This window comes from Lithobates pipiens, unplaced genomic scaffold (genome assembly GCF_037356315.1).
Source record: "Lithobates pipiens isolate NorthernLeopardFrog02 unplaced genomic scaffold, aLitPip1_a1.2 Scaffold_16, whole genome shotgun sequence".
In the NCBI taxonomy this organism is placed as follows: Eukaryota; Metazoa; Chordata; class Amphibia; order Anura; family Ranidae; genus Lithobates; species Lithobates pipiens.
The window spans coordinates 604,117,188-604,137,763 of record NW_027507748.1 but is presented as its reverse complement, the minus strand read 5'-3'; the positions used below and the strand labels follow the sequence as shown (position 1 = coordinate 604,137,763).

General features: G+C 44.0%; 1 protein-coding gene across 1 annotated transcript in view; it reads right to left on the bottom strand.

Annotated features, from left to right (window-relative positions):
- Window positions 1–14,901, bottom strand: part of IL17D (interleukin 17D) — a 28,373-nt gene extending 13,472 nt beyond the window's left edge. Inside the window, exon 1 of the mRNA XM_077484001.1 lies at window positions 14,493–14,901. Within this exon, the coding sequence (XP_077340127.1) occupies window positions 14,493–14,510 (18 nt within the window). The 5' untranslated portion in view covers window positions 14,511–14,901. The remainder of the gene's footprint in view (window positions 1–14,492) is intronic.
- Window positions 14,902–20,576: the final 5,675 nt, after the last annotated feature.

The window sequence follows — 20,576 nt, the reverse complement described above, 5'->3', positions numbered from 1 at the left end:
AGTGGTACAAGTATTGGCAGCTAACGGATGTAGCCAGCCATGGATATGGACCAGTTGGGATGCTAGGTAGTATATATAAAAGTTAGGAAACACCAATGTAAATCTTTTTTTTAAACTCTTTATTTAAGGTATGCAGCTTGTACAGAAGAGTAAAACAATCAAACATGTCTACAGACCATTTACTGTATCAAATTATGGAAATAACTTTTCCAGCAAATCTTTGAACATTAGTGAGATAACATTCCAGGTTCCATTACCTCATTATAGAAAAACAGAGAACTGTGGTTTAAGGACTCCACAACAGTTAATTTCTGTAGTCTGATTGGAATAGTAGAGGACACATCCCAACTAGCACAGAACCCAGTTGTACTAAACATGTGTAGACCATTGTGTATGTTTAATCGGGAGGAGGAGAACCCTCTGGGGAGTAGAATGAGCTAAACTCTGTTGATCAGGAACCAGGCCTAACATTTTAGAGGACTGAACCTATTCATTCTATAACATGTAAGTTATGGCTCTTAGGCCGCGTACACACGGGCGGATTGTCTGCCCAACTAAGTTCGTCAGACAATCCGACAGACAGTCCGTCCAAACTTTTGAATGAACGGACTTGCCCACACACGGCACTTTTTGAGCGGACTAATACGGCGGACTAAGTCCGCCATACAATCCGCTCTACTTTTGAAATGAACGGACTCGCCCACACACGCAGAGGAAAGTCCGCTCATTTCGAGCGCGTCTCCAGGTAGGCGGGGCCCGCGAAGGAGACGTCGCTGGCCCCGCCGCCTGGAATGGACTTAAAGGGGAACCCCAACGCCGAAAAAAATCGGCGTGGGGGTCCCCCCCAAGTCCACAACAGACCCTTGTCCAAGCACGCTACCCAGCCGGCCAGGAAAGGGGGGCGAGCGAGCGCCCCCCCTCCTGAGCCGTACCAGGCCGCATGCCCTCAACATGGGGGGTGCCTTGGGGAAGGGGGGCCGCGCGGCCCCCCCACCAAAAAGCACCTTGTCCCCATGTTGATGAGGACAAGGGCCTCTTCCCGACAACCCTGGCCGTTGGTTGTCGGGGTCTGCGGGCGGGGGGCTTATCGGAATCCGGGAGCCCCCTTTAATAAGGGGGCCCCCGGATACCGGCCCCCCACCCTATGTGAATGAGTATGGGGTACAATGTACCCCTACCCATTCACCTGTGAAAAAAAGTACAAAAAAAACACAACACAGGGTTAAAATATTTTATTGCACAGCTCCGGGGGTCTTCCGTCTTCGGGGGTCTTCTCGCCGGACTCCTCCGCTATCTTCTTGTAGCTCTTTTGCTAGCGGAGGAGTCCGGCTTTCTTCCTCGCCGCTGGCCTCTTCTCCCGACTTCGGGGGTCTTGTCCCCCTCTTCGGTTCTTCTGCCGGGCCACCACGCCTTCTTATAGCTCTTTTACAGGCGGTGGCCTGGTCTTCTGTCGCCGCCGTCGCCGCCTTCCGTTCTTCTGTCTGTTGTGGACTTAGGGGGGACCCCCACGCCGGTTTTTTTCGGCGTTGGGGTTCCCCTTTAAGTCCATACCAGGCGGCGGGGCCAGCGACGTCTCCGTCGCGGGCCCCGCCTACCTGGATACCCGCTCGAAATGAGCGGACTTTTCTCCGGGCGGGAAAAGTCCGCTCATTTCAAAAGTTGGGCGGACTGGCACACACACGGGCGGATTGTCCGCCCAAATGCGAGTCCAGCGGACAGTCTTTCCAACATTCCGAAAGACTTAGTCCGCCAGACTGTCCGCTGAAAAAGTCCGCTGAAGCCCACACACGAGCGGACTGTCCGCTGAAATGTGTTTCGGCGGACTAAGTTGGGCAGACAGTCCGCCCGTGTGTACGCGGCCTCAGTCCTGAATTAGCAGGAATGTTTCCAAAAACTAGCCGCAAAGGAGGGGAATTTTCTCATTTATGTAATGAGAGGATGGGTGACACAGATGGTGTCAATAGGGGGGGAAGAAAATAGGAAAGGAGAGGCAGTAGAAGGGAAGAAAAGGGGGAAGGGAAAGGGGTGTGAAGTTCTGGCAAGGCCGATGAATCTAGACTCCAATTTATCTTAAGTCAAACTACCCAAATGTAGGACTTGTACTCGTCTGAGAATCAGAACAGATTCCAATGCGTTCAGCGGGTGTTGTGTGCCTCTTCCTTTTCCTCTAAGACAGCTCTGAGATGTTTCATCCGCTGAATATCGCAAACCACTGTGACCCTGCCGGTGGAAACTGCTGCTTCTACATACTGGGGATACACGCCCTGGCTGCATTCAAAAGGTGTTTCAGAAGAGATTTACGATAGCGCTTACAGGACATGGGAGTCAGGTTTAGGAGTATTGCTGCCGGGTTATCCTGGAGGACAACATCGGTAAGCTTATGAATGATCTGCAGCACTTGTGTCCAGAAAGGAGCCAAGACTGGGCACTCCCAGAAGATGTGGAGTAGTGTGCAAGTCTGCGTGCCACATCTCCAACACAGAGGGCTATGTCCTGGGAATATGGACGCCAGTACAGAGGGTGTCCTGTACCAGCGTGTTAGGATTTTATACGAGATTTCCTGATATTTTCTACATAAGGAGGACGTATGTGTGAAAAGGAATATACAATGCTTTTGGTCTTTCGTGAACGTGGTGTTAAGGTCCCTCTCCCACTTCCCTAGGTACTGGGGGTCATGTTGGGATGTGTGTGCGAGTAAGATGTTGTAAGAACACCAAAGGATTTTCTGTATAGGCTCCTCTCCCAGACACAAGTCTTCAAATGGCGTCAGATGTCTGTGGAATCCGCTGACTTCCAGGACTCATCTGTGGAAGTGTAAGAGTTGCAAAATCCTCCATCTCCCCAAGATGGAGGAACCCGAGCTAGGATTTATGTCTTAGAGGTCACATCATTCACTGGGTCTGAAAAAATAGGAGGCTCTGACTAAACTCCGATCTGGGTGGAGCTGGAAGAATCTATCAGAGATACCCGGTAGAAAATCTGGGTGACCAATTTTAGGCGTTAAGGGAGAGGGGAAGCTGGGAGTTCCTGCCTGTAAATCTATTTCTAAAGGTGCTATTGACATGAAATTTTCACCACATGTTGGCCCATTCTCCCACACAGTGGTCATCGACACTGTCCTCAGGGTCCACTAACAGGCCAGGTTTTATGTATTACTTTGGGGAGATGCCGACTAGAATACTGCAATCAGTAGTAGAGTAGAAAATTATATCACCTGTGATGTGTTTCAGTTATCTTGCAAACCTGACCTGTTAGTGGGCCCTGAGGACAGAGTTGATGACCACTGCTCCCACACAAACAGTCTTCAAATCTAGACATTTCCATGGATCTCTTCTATGAACTCTAATCCTTACTTCTTTCCATAGATTTTCTATTGGAATCAAGTCAGGTCATTGGCTGGGCCATTCTAGCAGCTTTATTTTCTTTCTTTGAAACCAGCTGAGAGTTTCCTTCGCTTTGTTTCAATCTTATTTTATAAAGTTTTCAAATGTATAGAACAAAAATAGAATTTATAATAATCAGATAAGGTGTATATGTATTAAACATCTGCAAATGTATTCAGGTTATAGTGTACACCTGTCGTAAACCAACAAAGTACTTTCATAAATATAAAAAAACGATATCGGCATTTAATAAAATTCAAGTGTTATAGTTAAAAATCGAAATAGTCAGATATTCCATACTTGTATTGAGGGGTATGAGTTGTTCACATTCCACTCACAAAAAAAAAAAAGGATCAAGAAAAATGAAAAAAAGAGAGAAAAGAAAATAGATAAATATTGAATAATGGGCAAATAAGTAACAAGGAAGGGGATGGAGACAAGATGAAAGCTAGGTTGGGTAGCGGGGAATTTTAGACACACTCCAGCATAGTTAAGTGAAGATGGTGGTATTATTTCCTTTAGCCCAGATCTGATACTCAGATGAATGTTTAAACTTGGACCAAGCAGTCCAAGTGTGGGAAAATGGTTCTTCCTTTCCCATTTCCTGCGCCAACAGCCTTTCCCGGCCTCCAATGGAGTTGCCTGTTGCCCTGAGACATTGATTTCCAATGCCGGGAAATGACAGCTCTAGCAGCAAGAAAGTGAGCACGTCCTTTTTCGCTGACTTTAGAGAGCCACTATGAGTGATGCATGGATAGTTGTATCCATAAATTTGCAGTATAAGTCAAAAATATGTTTCCAAAACATCCTCACATGGGGACAATCCCACCAAATGTGGGCCATGTTTCCCCTTGAGGCATGGCATCGCCAACCCATATTGGCTATATCCTGATTAAATTGATGGAGAGGGTTCTTTTACATGGTTCATTTTTTTAGTATTTTTTTGTTATTTAACTTTTTTGCTATTTTTTTAATTGAGGATTACCGATGTCACAAATGGGGCTGTAGGTTACAATATAACATGCCCTTCATGGAGATCCTAACTCCTTACAAAGAAATTGCTGGTTGAAGTTGATTGGAGTAGGTGAGGATCATCATATGACTTTGGGTATATTAACAATTTAGAGAGGTAGGATTTCGTTGTGAGGCATTTTTGAAAATCTTGGCCAGTCCTGGGATATGATCATCAAAAAGCAGGACTATCCCTGGAAAATAGGACCAATCTTAATTATTGTGTTTTGGAAACACATGATGGCAATGCATGTTACATAAGTTGAGACGTTGTGGTACCATTCTTTTTCAACGCACTAAGACATTGCACACATATTGCAGCACACTGTTATGTTATGTAACCATAAAATGTCCATCCACAAATGGAAGCCTCCACAAGGGGATTAGAAAATCCTGCAGGAGCTACAGAGTATAAAAGAGAAGAGAGGCAGGCACCTCTAAGTGTAGCAATATGGTTACATTTAAAGTGGTTCTGCACCTAAAAAAATATATTAAAAACCAGCAGCTACTAATATTGCAGCTACTGACTTTTAATAAATTGACACTTACCTGTCCCAGGGTCCAGCGATGTCGGCGGCAGATGATGAGCGATCGCTCGTCTCTCTGCTGCCCCCGCCGCCATCCTCTGTCAGGGAATCGGGAAGTGAAGCGTTGCGGCTTCACTGCCCGGTTCCCTACTGCGCATGCGCGAGTCGTGCTGTGCGTCTCTTCTGGTCCCCGCTGTGTCCTGGGAAACTGTGTGTTTCCCAGAACACAACGGAGGGCAGGGCATCTGCGGGGGGTCTGCGGCGGTCTGTCCCGGAAGTGGGTACAGATACCTGTATTATCCAGGTAACTGCACCTCCCTCCCCCCTGAAAGGTGCCGATTGTGGCACCGGAGGGGGGGAGGGATCACATGAGTGGAACTTCCCCTTTAGGGTGGAGAACCGCTTTAACGAAGGTACAACATTTAGCAACTCACATGATTAAAAGAGGCACATCTAAGTATGCAAGCATCTGGGGTAAAGCTGTCCACATAGACCATCCTCCGCACTGCTGGCTTTCACTGCTGTCAGTCTGCAATCATGACCGGGAAGACTACCCTGAAAGCGAGGCTTGAAGCGCTCGTGGAGCGCAGTGCGGAAGGGATGACATTGATGGCAGTGCGGAGGACGATCTATGTGGACAGCTTTACCCCGGATGCCTGCATACTTAGATGTGCCTGTTTTATTCAACCATGTGAGTTACTAAACGTTGTACCTTCATTAAATGTAACCATATTGCTACACTTAGAGGCACCTCTCTTCTCTTTTATACTCAGTTGTGATGTAACGCTGCTTGTATATCAAGACATTACTTGTATATCAAGTCAAAATTTATTAAAAAAATGTTGCTTGTCTTGAAAAATGCTCTCAAACCAAGTTACTCTCAAATCAAGGCTTTTCTTTATATACTTTCAGCATGTTAATGTAATTTTAAAAGTAATTTTCAATATTTTAAAATCTGTAGCTTTTATTAAAATAATACCTGGTGATCTTTCCATGAAGGGCCTTGTTCCAGCACTTCCTGTTATAGAGTGACAGTTCTCTGTCCCTGTCCCAAATCAGCTCCTGCATTGTCAGCCTATAACATAATATTCAGGGCTCGAGTCCTGCGGGAACGCATGGGAACGGCGTTCCCGTACTATTTTCACAACGGGAACGCCATTCCCATTAGCCGCCTGAGGCTATTTATCGCGTATTCGGCCGCCCGAGTGACTGGTTGCTAGGCTAGAGCCGCTCCGCGTCTAGCAACTGGTCACATGACGTCGGCCGTACACGTGGGCATGCACTAGCGGGAGTCAGTGGGCAGTGCGCATACGGCATTCCAGAGCAGCCAGCGACAGACACACGCCACTTGGATCCGGACTGTCCCCTCCTTCCCCTCTACCCAGTGCCAGACTTCTCTCCCGAGAAGGGAAGAGGATACCAGGTTAGTCACTAGTGTGTTATTAAGTTGCACTCTGCAATACCATGCCAATACTCTGCAATACCCTGCCAATACTCTGCAATACCCTGCCAAAACTCTGCAATACATACCCTGCCAATACTCTGCAATACCCTGCCAATACTCTGCAATACATACCCTGCCAATACTCTGCAATACATACCCTGCCAATACTCTGCAATACATACCCTGCCAATGCTCTGCAATACCCTGCCAATACTCTGCAATACCCCACCAATACTCTGCAATACATATCCTGACAATACTCTGCAATACCCCACCGCTACTCTGCAATACATACCCTGCCAATACTCTGCAATACCCTGGCAATACTCTGCCAATACTCTGCAATACCCCACCAATACTCTGCAATACATACCCTGACAATACTCTGCAATACCCTGACAATACTCTGCAATACCCCACCAATACTCTGCAATACCCCACCAATACTCTGCAATACCCCACCGCTACTCTGCAATACATACCCGGCCAATAATCTGCAATACATACCCTGCCAATACTCTGCAATACATACCCCGCCAATACTCTGCAATACCCCGCCAATACTCTGCAATATCCCGCCAATACTCTGCAATACTCTGCAATACCCTGCCAATACTCTGCAATACATACACTGTCAATACTCTGCAATACATACCCTGCCAATACTCTGCAATACTCTGCAATACCCTGCCAATACTCTGCAATACTCTGCAATACCCTGCCAATACTCTGCAATACATACACTGCCAATACTCTGCAATACTCTGCCAATACTCTCCAATACATACCCTGCCAATGCTCTGCAATACCCATCCAATACTCTGCAATACTCTGCAATACTCTGCAATACCCTGCCAATACTCTGCAATACATACCCTGACGATACTCTGCAATACATACCCTGCCAATACTCTGCAATACATACCCTGCCAATACCCTGCCAATACTCTGCCAATACTCTGCAATACCCTGCCAATACTCTGCAATACATACCCTGCCAATACTCTGCCAATACTCTGCAATACCCTGCCAATACTCTGAAATACATACCATGCCAATACTCTGCAATACATACCCTGCCAATACTCTGCAATACCCTGCCAATACTCTGCAATACCCTGCCAATACTCTGAAATACATACCCTGCCAATACTCTGCAATACCCTGCCAATACCCTATCAATACTCTGCAATGCAATACCCTGCCAATACTCTGCAATATCCTGCCAATACTCTGCAATACCCCACCAATACTCTGCAATTCATACCCTGCCAATACTCTGCAATACCCCACCAATACTCTGCAATACATACCCTGACAATACTCTGCAATACCCTGACAATACTCTGCAATACCCCACCAATACTCTGCAATACATACCCTGACAATATTCTGCAATACCCTGACAATACTCTGCAATACCCCACCGCTACTCTGCAATACATACCCAGCCAATACTGTGCAATACATACCCTGCCAATACTCTGCAATACCCCGCCAATACTCTGCAATACCCCGCCAATACTCTGCAATACCCCGCCAATACTCTTCCAATACTCTGCAATACTCTGCCAATACTCTGCAATACATACATTGTCAATACTCTGCAATACATACCCTGCCAATACTCTGCAATACCAACCCTGCCAATACTCTGAAATACTCTGCAATACCCTGCCAATACTCTGAAATACATACCCTGCCAATACTCTGCAATACCCTGCCAATACCCTATCAATACTCTGCAATACATACCCTGACAATACTCTGCAATACCCTGACAATACTCTGCAATACCCCACCAATACTCTGCAATACATACCCTGACAATATTCTGCAATACCCTGACAATACTCTGCAATACCCCACCGCTACTCTGCAATACATACCCAGCCAATACTGTGCAATACATACCCTGCCAATACTCTGCAATACCCCGCCAATACTCTGCAATACCCCGCCAATACTCTTCCAATACTCTGCAATACTCTGCCAATACTCTGCAATACATACATTGTCAATACTCTGCAATACATACCCTGCCAATACTCTGCAATACCAACCCTGCCAATACTCTGAAATACTCTGCAATACCCTGCCAATACTCTGCAATACATACACTGCCAATACTCTGCAATACATACCCTGCCAATACTCTGCAATACATACCCTGCCAATGCTCTGCAATACCCATCCAATACTCTGCAATACCCTGCCAATACTCTGCAATACCCTGCCAATACTCTGCCAATACTCTGCAATACCCTGCCAATACTCTGCAATACATACCCTGCTAATACTCTGCAATACCCTGCCAATACTCTGAAATACATACCCTGCCAATACACTGAAATACATACCCTGCCAATACTCTGCAATACATACCCTGCCAATACTCTGCAATACCCTGCCAATACCCTATCAATACTCTGCAATGCAATACCCTGCCAATACTCTGCAATATCCTGCCAATACTCTGCAATACCCATCCAATACTCTGCAATACTCTGCAATACTCTGCAATACCCTGCCAATACTCTGCAATACATACCCTGACGATACTCTGCAATACATACCCTGCCAATACTCTGCAATACATACCCTGCCAATACCCTGCCAATACTCTGCCAATACTCTGCAATACCCTGCCAATACTCTGCAATACATACCCTGCCAATACTCTGCCAATACTCTGCAATACCCTGCCAATACTCTGAAATACATACCCTGCCAATACTCTGCAATACCCTGCCAATACTCTGCAATACATACCCTGCCAATACTCTGCAATACCCTGCCAATACTCTGCAATACCCTGCCAATACTCTGAAATACATACCCTGCCAATACTCTGCAATACCCTGCCAATACCCTATCAATACTCTGCAATGCAATACCCTGCCAATACTCTGCAATATCCTGCCAATACTCTGCAATACCCCACCAATACTCTGCAATTCATACCCTGACAATACTCTGCAATACCCCACCAATACTCTGCAATACATACCCTGACAATACTCTGCAATACCCTGACAATACTCTGCAATACCCCACCAATACTCTGCAATACATACCCTGACAATATTCTGCAATACCCTGACAATACTCTGCAATACCCCACCGCTACTCTGCAATACATACCCAGCCAATACTGTGCAATACATACCCTGCCAATACTCTGCAATACCCCGCCAATACTCTGCAATACCCCGCCAATACTCTTCCAATACTCTGCAATACTCTGCCAATACTCTGCAATACATACATTGTCAATACTCTGCAATACATACCCTGCCAATACTCTGCAATACCAACCCTGCCAATACTCTGAAATACTCTGCAATACCCTGCCAATACTCTGCAATACATACACTGCCAATACTCTGCAATACATACCCTGCCAATACTCTGCAATACATACCCTGCCAATGCTCTGCAATACCCATCCAATACTCTGCAATACCCTGCCAATACTCTGCAATACCCTGCCAATACTCTGCCAATACTCTGCAATACCCTGCCAATACTCTGCAATACATACCCTGCTAATACTCTGCAATACCCTGCCAATACTCTGAAATACATACCCTGCCAATACACTGAAATACATACCCTGCCAATACTCTGCAATACATACCCTGCCAATACTCTGCAATACCCTGCCAATACCCTATCAATACTCTGCAATGCAATACCCTGCCAATACTCTGCAATATCCTGCCAATACTCTGCAATACCCATCCAATACTCTGCAATACTCTGCAATACTCTGCAATACCCTGCCAATACTCTGCAATACATACCCTGCCAATACTCTGCAATACATACCCTGCCAATACCCTGCCAATACTCTGCCAATACTCTGCAATACCCTGCCAATACTCTGCAATACATACCCTGCCAATACTCTGCCAATACTCTGCAATACCCTGCCAATACTCTGAAATACATACCCTGCCAATACTCTGCAATACCCTGCCAATACTCTGCAATACATACCCTGCCAATACTCTGCAATACCCTGCCAATACTCTGCAATACCCTGCCAATACTCTGAAATACATACCCTGCCAATACTCTGCAATACCCTGCCAATACCCTATCAATACTCTGCAATGCAATACCCTGCCAATACTCTGCAATATCCTGCCAATACTCTGCAATACCCCACCAATACTCTGCAATTCATACCCTGACAATACTCTGCAATACCCCACCAATACTCTGCAATACATACCCTGACAATACTCTGCAATACCCTGACAATACTCTGCAATACCCCACCAATACTCTGCAATACATACCCTGACAATATTCTGCAATACCCTGACAATACTCTGCAATACCCCACCGCTACTCTGCAATACATACCCAGCCAATACTCTGCAATACATACCCCGCCAATACTCTGCAATACCCCGCCAATACTCTGCAATACCCCGCCAATACTCTGCAATACCCCGCCAATACTCTTCCAATACTCTGCAATACTCTGCCAATACTCTGCAATACATACATTGTCAATACTCTGCAATACATACCCTGCCAATACTCTGCAATACATACCCTGCCAATACTCTGAAATACTCTGCAATACCCTGCCAATACTCTGCAATACATACACTGCCAATACTCTGCAATACATACCCTGCCAATACTCTGCAATACATACCCTGCCAATGCTCTGCAATACCCATCCAATACTCTGCAATACCCTGCCAATACTCTGCCAATACTCTGCAATACCCTGCCAATACTCTGCAATACATACCCTGCTAATACTCTGCAATACCCTGCCAATACTCTGCAATACCCTGCCAATACTCTGCAATACCCTGCCAATACTCTGAAATACATACCCTGCCAATACACTGAAAAAAATTCCCTGCCAATACTCTGCAATACATACCCTGCCAATACTCTGCAATACCCTGCCAATACCCTATCAATACTCTGCAATGCAATACCCTGCCAATACTCTGCAATATCCTGCCAATACTCTGCAATACCCCACTGCTACTCTGCAATACATACCCGGCCAATACTCTGCAATACCTTGCCAATACTCTGCAATACCCCACCAATACTCTGCAATACATACCCTGCCAATACTCTGCAATACATACCCTGCTAATACTCTGCAATACATACCCTGCCAATACTCTGCAATACCCTGCCAATACTCTGCAATACATACCCTGCCAATACTCTGCAATACATACCCGGCCAATACTCTGCAATACCCCACCAATACTCTGCAATGCATACCCTGCCAATACTCTGCAATACATACCCTGCCAATACTCTGCAATACTTACCCTGCCAATACTCTGCAATACTTACCCTGCCAATACTCTGCAATACATACCCTGCCGATACTTACTCTGCAATACTTACCCTGCCAATACTCTGCAATACCCTGCCAATACTCTGCAATACATAACCTGCCGATACTTACTCTGCAATACTTACCCTGACAATACTTACCCTGACAATACTCTGCAATACTCACCCTTCAATACCCAGCAATGCCCTGCCAATAATCTGCAATACCCAGCAATAATCTGCCATACCCTGCCAATATTCTGCAATACCCTGACAATACTTACCCTGCCAATACATATTCTAATACCCAGCCATACCCATCCATGCTCAGCCAAAATATTATTGGGGGAGATGACGTGGATATTGCAGTGGGGGAGATGTATATTGGAGTGGGGGAGATGTATATTGCAGTGGGGACTATATGGTGGTGACATTTTCACAGGTTTTTGCAAATTCAATTATTATTTGCTGATCCGATCCGTGACTCTGATCCAAGGAATGATCCGATCTGTGAGCTTTTTGATCAGTTGCCGATAATCTTGCACGGCAAGGGCAACGTTATTCCAGTTTGTGGGATATTTTCTAATTTGCTGTATTTGAATTTGGAACAGGGTGTATTTGTGTTAGAAATTCCCTGCAAGGGAAAGATCATCACCCATTGTGTTGATTATTCTGTTTGACAAGTTAACTTATTTTGTTTTTGTAAACTGGCACTTTACAATAAATGTTGTACTGTATTTTCTGTGAAATATATATGCATATGAGCGTACCTTTTTTTTTTTGGTGGGGGAGTGGATCTTGGGTGGGAGTTCCCACACTTTTTTCCCCAGGACTTGACCCCTGATAATATTCCCATGGATTCTATAAGTGGCTTTTGTACACACATTACGTAGGCATGATCTGTCACATATAGAAAATGGCATGCAGCCATTGTACAGTTCATGTATATATGGTAGCTATGAAGTAACTGCGGGAGATCAGAGCTGGGTTGCAACAAAGAATGAATAAAGGTATTAACTGGAAAACACAAAGTGTTTTAATAATTTAGTTTACCCAGTAAAATGCCCACTAAGAACTCCTCTGATGGTACATGACACAATGAGGATACACTTGCAAAATTTAAAACATTGTTTTAGAGGATGCAACCCATGAGGCTTCATTTTGCATATTTGGTGTGATCACCCTAAAGTCAATAAACTTTGAACACAAGTCTGTAACGTAAATCTAAAACCTAATAAGCAGATGCCTGGAAACAACCCACACTGAGCTTCTTGTAGGTAAAACAGAAAATAATGGGCACAATGATACAAGAGAAGATTCTGAATGATACCCCAAAAAAACCTCTTCAAAATATGGTCACCTTAGGTAGACCACCATCAACAGCCTAGACTAGATCTTCAACTGCTGCACATAGAAATATTTAATATTTTACCTAAGTACTATTTTACCTAAGTACGCATCCTCCCTGCAAACCACTTACCTCACTGTGCTCCACCGCTCTCTTCTATCTTAAAGTATAACTAAAGACTTGTAGTTTTGGTTGGAGGGGAGAAGGATTAGAACCCCTGTCAGTTTTTATAGCTATTTGTGCCCCGGAGATGCACCCTCTCTATTTGTCCAGTTTACCATTATCATTTTTTAAAAGAAAATCCTAAATTTTGGGTTGTCCTCAGAAAAGTAATATAGGGGAAATTTTCCAATGGGGACACTAGTTCTGGTTACATAGCTACATAGTTAGTATGGCTGAAAAAAGCCAATATAGTTCAAACAATAAAAAAGGTAAAAAAAAAAAAAACCTGCCAGCCCCTAGGAGATTTCCTCTCACTTCCTGTTTTGGCTATGAAACAGGACGCGAAAGTATATCTCCCAAACGGGAGGGTAAAAGTAAACCTTACAGGGGTTATAACCCATCCTTACTGTATCAAAAAAAAAAAATGTTGCCTAAAGTTTTACTTTAAGCACATAGGACTACCCTATCCCCATTGAAACAACATACCTATCTCACAACACTCTTAACCAACCTACCTTCCCCACTTTAATGAGGTGGGCTCCCATTACATCACATAACCTCTCTCAACTAAGAGAAGCACAAGATGACATACTGGGAACATGTCTTCTAGGTTATATCCTCTACAAGCTCATATACAGCTCCTAATATACCCTCCCCCCTTTCCTATAAAAAAATGTATCCCTAACTTCAGATGGTACACATATTGATTCTCACAATTGATATTGTTAACGTTGTTGTGTGAAAGTTTGTATCATTCCAGCTTTGTAATCCTTCCCTTATATCTCATGGACATTTGCATGCATTTTATATGCCCAGTGAGCCGCAGTTAGTGTGTACAGCCAGCCATACACGTGAATGGCTGCAAGTGGTCATAGTTGTGTAAATGTCGCTGCTTCTGTGCATCACACATGTGTCATATGTGATTATGGCCACGTATGCGGGGAAACATTGTGAATTTTATGCTAGGCATATAAAATGTTTGCGAACATCCTAATTCCTAAAACTCAAAAATATTTTAAGAGATAAAGGTATGATGAAGTATTTTATTTATGACCACATCATACGATAACTGTACTTTAGCAAACTAAAAAAGTAATTTACTCAGTAAAGTTTCCATCTACTTTTTTTTTTTTTTTAGCACCCTGCAATCAAAATACAGTCTCTGAACGTTCCTTCACATACGCTTCTCTTCTATATACAGAGCAGCATTTCACAGGAAAAGTCCAGCCTCCCTCTCCATGTACACTCACACACCTCCATCCCCTCCTGTGGTCCTCCCCCATCCTCACCTTGTTCTCTGGCTGCATCCTGAAGGTGTGAAGAAGGGACTGGTAATGGAGAGAGCAGAGCTGAAATCAAGCTGGCTGGAGGAAATGATCTGGAATGAGGAGATGAGGAGGAGGAGGACAGGGGGGACCTCACACAGCACAGATCATGGATTGCATAAGAGAGCCGGTACACCATCAATGTCTTCTATCACACAGCGGCTGGATAATTAGAGCAGAAGGAAGGAGGACAGAAGGAAGCAGCACCCAGGTGGGAATAGTCAGGAGATCTGGACTGCTCTTGGTAGAAGCTGGATAATGGAATGACCTGGGAACTGGCAGCAGATGGAGACAACAATCCACCCACTCCCAGTCCCCTCTCTCTCCCTCTCTCTCATTCTCTCTCCCTAGGTTGGGGTTGGACTGATGCCCTGGACACCAGGAGCTTTCACACAAACACTCTTGCTGGGAGGCTCACAGGGGTTGTGTGTTTAGAACAGCTGGAGAGGCCAGTCACAGCCAACATGACGGCTAACGTCTTACATAACATTCCTTCAAAAAATGCTACATACCAGGGCTCAGTTACCAGCACTCACTCTAGAAGGCTTATTTAATAACAAGTAAAAGGAACAAAATCACAGCGGCCAATCAGAATTTTAGGGAAGGTCAGCCACACCACATCGCACATATCCGTGCATATGTACTTTTTTATTTTTAAGTTCATTTTTTACTTAAATTATTTACTTTTACCTAACTCATGCTGCAGTGTATAGTGCTGCCTTGTAGAATGTTCAAACACCCCACACAAAAAATGCAACCTGTCCTGTATTTTTTCTCGCAAGCCCCAAGTCAGCGCGTTGGAGTGAACTGCAACCATTGAAACTGGTATTTGGTCTGACTTTGCATTGGGATTGTGGACAAGGGAAATTATTTGGTGGGATTTTTAAGGGTGCCAACAAAAAAGGAAAGTAATTACAATACTCTACAGTAAGTATGTAAAATTACAAGAATTTCATTGTTACATACAAAACATAATTAAAAAGTTTTGGTATAGGTTATGCACACATGTACAAGGATACATCTTGAATTTAAAACAGGTGATAAAATATAATCACTCGGTAATAGCTTTGGAGTGATTGTCCCGACATGTTTCGCCACTTTGGACTCATCAAGGGATGTTTTAAAGACAATTAGATGTAACACTGTCATGTTACATCTAATTGTCTTTAACCACTTGCTTACTGGGCACTTAAACCCCCCTCCTGCCCAGACCAATTTTCAGCTTTCAGCACTGATGCACTTTGAATGACAATTGCGCGGGCATACAACACTGTACCCAAATGAAATTTTTATCATTTTTTTCCCACAAATAGAGCTTTCTTTTGGTGGTATTTAATTACAGCTGGGAGTTTTATTTTTTGCTAAACAAACAAAAAAAGATGCAAAAAAAAAAAAAATCATGTTTAATAGTTTGTTATAAAATTTTGCAAACAGGTCATTTTTCTCCTTCATTGAAGTGCGCTGATGAGGCGGCACTGATAGGCTGCACTGGTGGGCACTGATAGGCATAGGTAAGGTGGCACCAATAGGCACAGATAAGGTGGCACCGATAGGCACAGATAAGGTAGTACTGATGGGCACAGATAAGGCGGCACTGATGGGCACAGATAAGATGGCATGGATGGGTGGCACGGATGGGTGGCACTAAGGGGCACTGATAGGTACCACTGATAGATGGGACTGATGGGCACTGATAGGTGGCACTGATGGGCACTGGTAGATGACACTGATGGGCACGGATATGTGGCACTGGGGTGCAGCACCGTTGTTGAGGCAGATTGCGGGCACTGATGGGTGGCACTGTGGGCACTGCTGGGTGGCACTGTGGGCACTGCTGGGTGGCACTGACGGGGGGCACTTATTTATTGATGAGGTGGCACTAGCAGGGGGCAGGTGGGCACTGGCAGGGCTGGCCGTGATCAGGACTGATGTCCCGATCACGGCCGCCGGTAATCGGCTCTTTTTTTTTCTCCTCGCGCTGTCAGCGCGAGGAGGAATAATAGCCGATTACCGGCTCCATTGTATCACATGATCAGCTGTCATTGGCTGACAGCTGATCACATGGTAAGGGGTCGGGATCGACCCCTTGCTCAGATCCGTGATCAGGCAAGTCTCATAGACTCGCCGATCACAGAGCGCGCCGTGCGTGCCCCTCAGGGGGCACGCCGGCCACTCGTGCACGGGACGACGTCAATAGACGTCGTCCCGGCAAAGGAGGTCCGCGCTGTAGCCATCATTTGGCTATAGTGCGGATCTCAACTGGTTAAACATCCCCCGATGAGCCCAGAGTGGCGAAACATGTCAGGACAATCACTCCAACGCTATTATCGAGTGATTATATTTTATCATCTGTTTTAAATTCAAGATGTATCCTTGTACATGTGCGCATAACCTATACCGAAACTTTTTAATTATGTTTTGTATGTAACAATGAAATTCTTGTAATTTTACATACTTACTGTGGAGTATTGTAATTACTTTCCTTTTTTGTTGGCACCCGTAAAAATCCTGCCAAAACATTTCCCTTGTCCACATTTATATACAGGGATGTTGGTGCCTTTTTTCTGTCATTGCCACCGACACATACTACCACTTTCCATTTACATTGGGATTGCGTTGAGCAATGTATCCCAACCCAGTAGTGTTAATGAGGCGTCATACTGGCTGCAGTAGAATAACAGGTGTTCAGTGACTGGACAAGGGGAGATTGTGATGTTCTTATAGGCTGTGTCCAGTTGCAGAACACTTTATATTATTTATTTTTTTCTGAAGAAGCTACAGAGAGAGCTGCTTGCTGTGATTGCTGTGCTCCAGCCCCGACTGTCACTTTCAGCAGCGGAAGTTCAATACTGTCAGGGGGTTGATGAATCAAACAATTTTCAGGAATAAAGCAGTAGCCACCAGTTGGGCACACTTGATTAGGGGTATGGTATTGGTACCTAGTTAAAGCGGACCTCCATCCTGAAGTGGAAGTTCTGCTCATCTGATCCCTCCCCCCCTCTGGTGCCACAATCGGCACCTTTCAGGGGGGAGGGGGTGCAGTTACCTGGATAATCCAGGTATCTGCGCTCACTTCCGGGACAAGACCGCCGCAGATGCCCCCCCCCCCCCCCCCCGTTGTGTTCTGGGAAACACACAGTTCCCAGGACACAGCGGGGACCAGTAGAGACGTGCATGCTGGCTTTTAATATTTTTTTTAAAAGGTGCAGTTCCTCTTTAATGCCCAAATATTGTTTTTGCCCAGAGGTCAGCTTTAATACACCAAATTTTACTTCAAATAGAAACCCTATTCATTTCTATGTGGCTAGTTTTTATCATTGTAATGGAGCTTTGTGTTACATTAAAATGTATAAATAATGCATTTTAGCAACTGTCTCTGATTTTGAGGGACTGTCCCCGATTTGGAGCAAAGTCCCTCTGTCCTTCTTTCCTCCTCATTTTTGTCTGATCTGTATAGTTGTATATAAAATGCATTATTTATCTTTCAAAAAGTGTTTCCCAGTGCTAAACCTTTCATCCAATTGCTGCATTTGTAAATTTCAAAAACCATTATAAGGGAATAGTAGAGGGTAAAAAAACACTTATGGGGTTAACTAATATTTTTTTTGTATAGTTCTCCTTTAAGGGGGTGTCCTACGCTACATACTTTTGCTAATAGGTGTTCCTCGTTACAATCTTAAAAACCTGGCAGGTATTATTTCAGTGCACTTACAATTGTGCTCATAAGTTTACATACCCTGGCGTAATTTATGATTTCTTGAGCATTTTTCAGAGAATATGAATGATAACATAAAAACTTTTCTTTCACTCATGGTTAGTGTTTGGCTGAAGCCATTTATTATCAATCAACTGTGTTTATTCTTTTTGATCACAACAAACTACCCAAATGACCCTGATCAAAAGTTTACATACCCTGGTGATTTTGGCCTGATAACATGCACAAACGTTGACACAAAGGGGTTTGAATGGCTATTAAAGGTAACTATCCTCCCCTGTGATCTGTTTGCTTGTAATTAGTGTGTGTGTGTATAAAAAGTTAATGAATTTCTGGACTCCTGACAGACCCTTGCATCTTTCATCCAGTGCTGCACTGATGTTTCTGGATTCTGAGTCATGGGAAAAGCAAAAGAATTGTCAAAGGATTTGTGGGAAAAGGTTGTTGAAATGAATAAAACAGGAAAGGGATATAAAAAGATATCCAAGGAATCGAGAATGCCTATCAACAGTGTTCAAACTCTAATCAAGAAGTGGAAAATGAGGGGTTCTGTTGAAACCAAACCACGGTCAGGTAGACCAACTAAAGTTTCAGCCACAACTACCAGGAAAATTGTTTGGTATGCAAAGAAAAACCCACAAATAACTTCAGGTGAAATACAGGACTCTCTGAAAACATGTGGTGTGGCTGTTTCAAGATGCATAATAAGGAGTCACTTGAAGAAAGACGGGCTGCATGGTCAAGTCACCAGAAGAAAGCCATTACTACCCAAATGCCACAAATTATCCCGCTTACAATACGCCAAACAGCACAGAGAAAAGCCTCAACCCTTCTGGCACAAAGTCATTTGGAGTGATGAGACCAAAATGTAGCTTTTTGGCCACAACCATAAACACTACATTTGGAGAGGAGTCAATGAGGCCTACGATGAAAGGTACACCATTCCTACTGTGAAACACGAAGGTGGATCGGTGATGTTTTGGGGATGTGTGAGCTACAAAGGCACTGGAAATTTGGTCAAAATTGATGGCATAATGAATGCAGTATGTTATCAAAAAATACTGGAGAAACATTTGTATTCATCGACCAGGAAGCTGCGCATGGGACGTACCTGGACAATCCAACATGACAATGATCCAAAACACAAAGTCAAGTCGACCTGTCATTGGCTACAGCAGAATAAAGTGAAGGTTCTGGAGTGGCCATTTCAGTCTCCTGACCTCAATATCATTGAGCCACTCTGGGGAGATCTCAAACTTGCAGTTAATGCAAGACAGCCCAAGAATTTACAGTTACTGGAGGCTTTTTGCTAAGAGGAATGGGCAGCTTTACCATCTGAGGAGATAAAGAGCCTCATCCACAAATACCACAAAATACTTCAAGTTGTCATTGATGTTAAAGGGGGAAATACACTGTATTAAGAGCTGGGGTATGTAAAATTTTGATCATTTGGGTAGTTTGTTGTGATTATGATTCAAAAAGAGTAAACACAGTTGATTGATAATAAATGGCTTCAGCCAAACACTAACCATGAGTGAAAGAAAAGTTTGTGTTATCATTCATAGTCTCTGAAAAATGGCCAAGAAATCATCAATTCTGCCAGGGTATGTAAACTTATGCGCACAACTGTATAAGTGTTAAAATTGAACTTTACTCTCCCAATCAACATTGATTATTTTCAATCCTTATGTTGCTAGAATTATTAAATAGAAAGTAAAGTATATCATATTTAAACCTTTTTTTTTTTTTTTTTTTTTTTACATTTCTTCAGTAACTTTCAGGTTTCTTGCCCAGGCAAATGAAACCATACATCCAAGGACTCAGAGTCTTCAGGAGGGGAGAAGGGGTTAAGCACCATCTACTGCATGCATGCCTAAGGCTAGGGCAGATGGATTACAGGGAATAAATGCTACACAAAACATCTGCCCTTACTCAAGATGGCCACAGCCAGAAATGATGGGGGTATTTTTCAAAGTGATTTCTCATAAAAACAAAGCATAGGATGGATGGGGGAGTTTCCTTTGAATATTGAAAATTAATTAAAATAGTGTTTTTGAGTTGTGGGGCTCAGATTCAGTAAAGATCTGCTTTAAGAAGGTCCATTGAAATAAATGGTAAATGCACAAAAATTCTTCACATCAGCATACGAATGGGTAGAATCCACACCTCCTCTACCCATATAGGACCAAATTATAACTTTAGAAACACCCTCAGCCAGAGTTTTGTTCTCCTCTATAGCTCTTCATACATCATCTGGTATGAACAATGCTTTCACCTACCGACTTATGGTGGTAGAATCATGGATGCCTATCTGGCCATATGCCTGGGTGTAA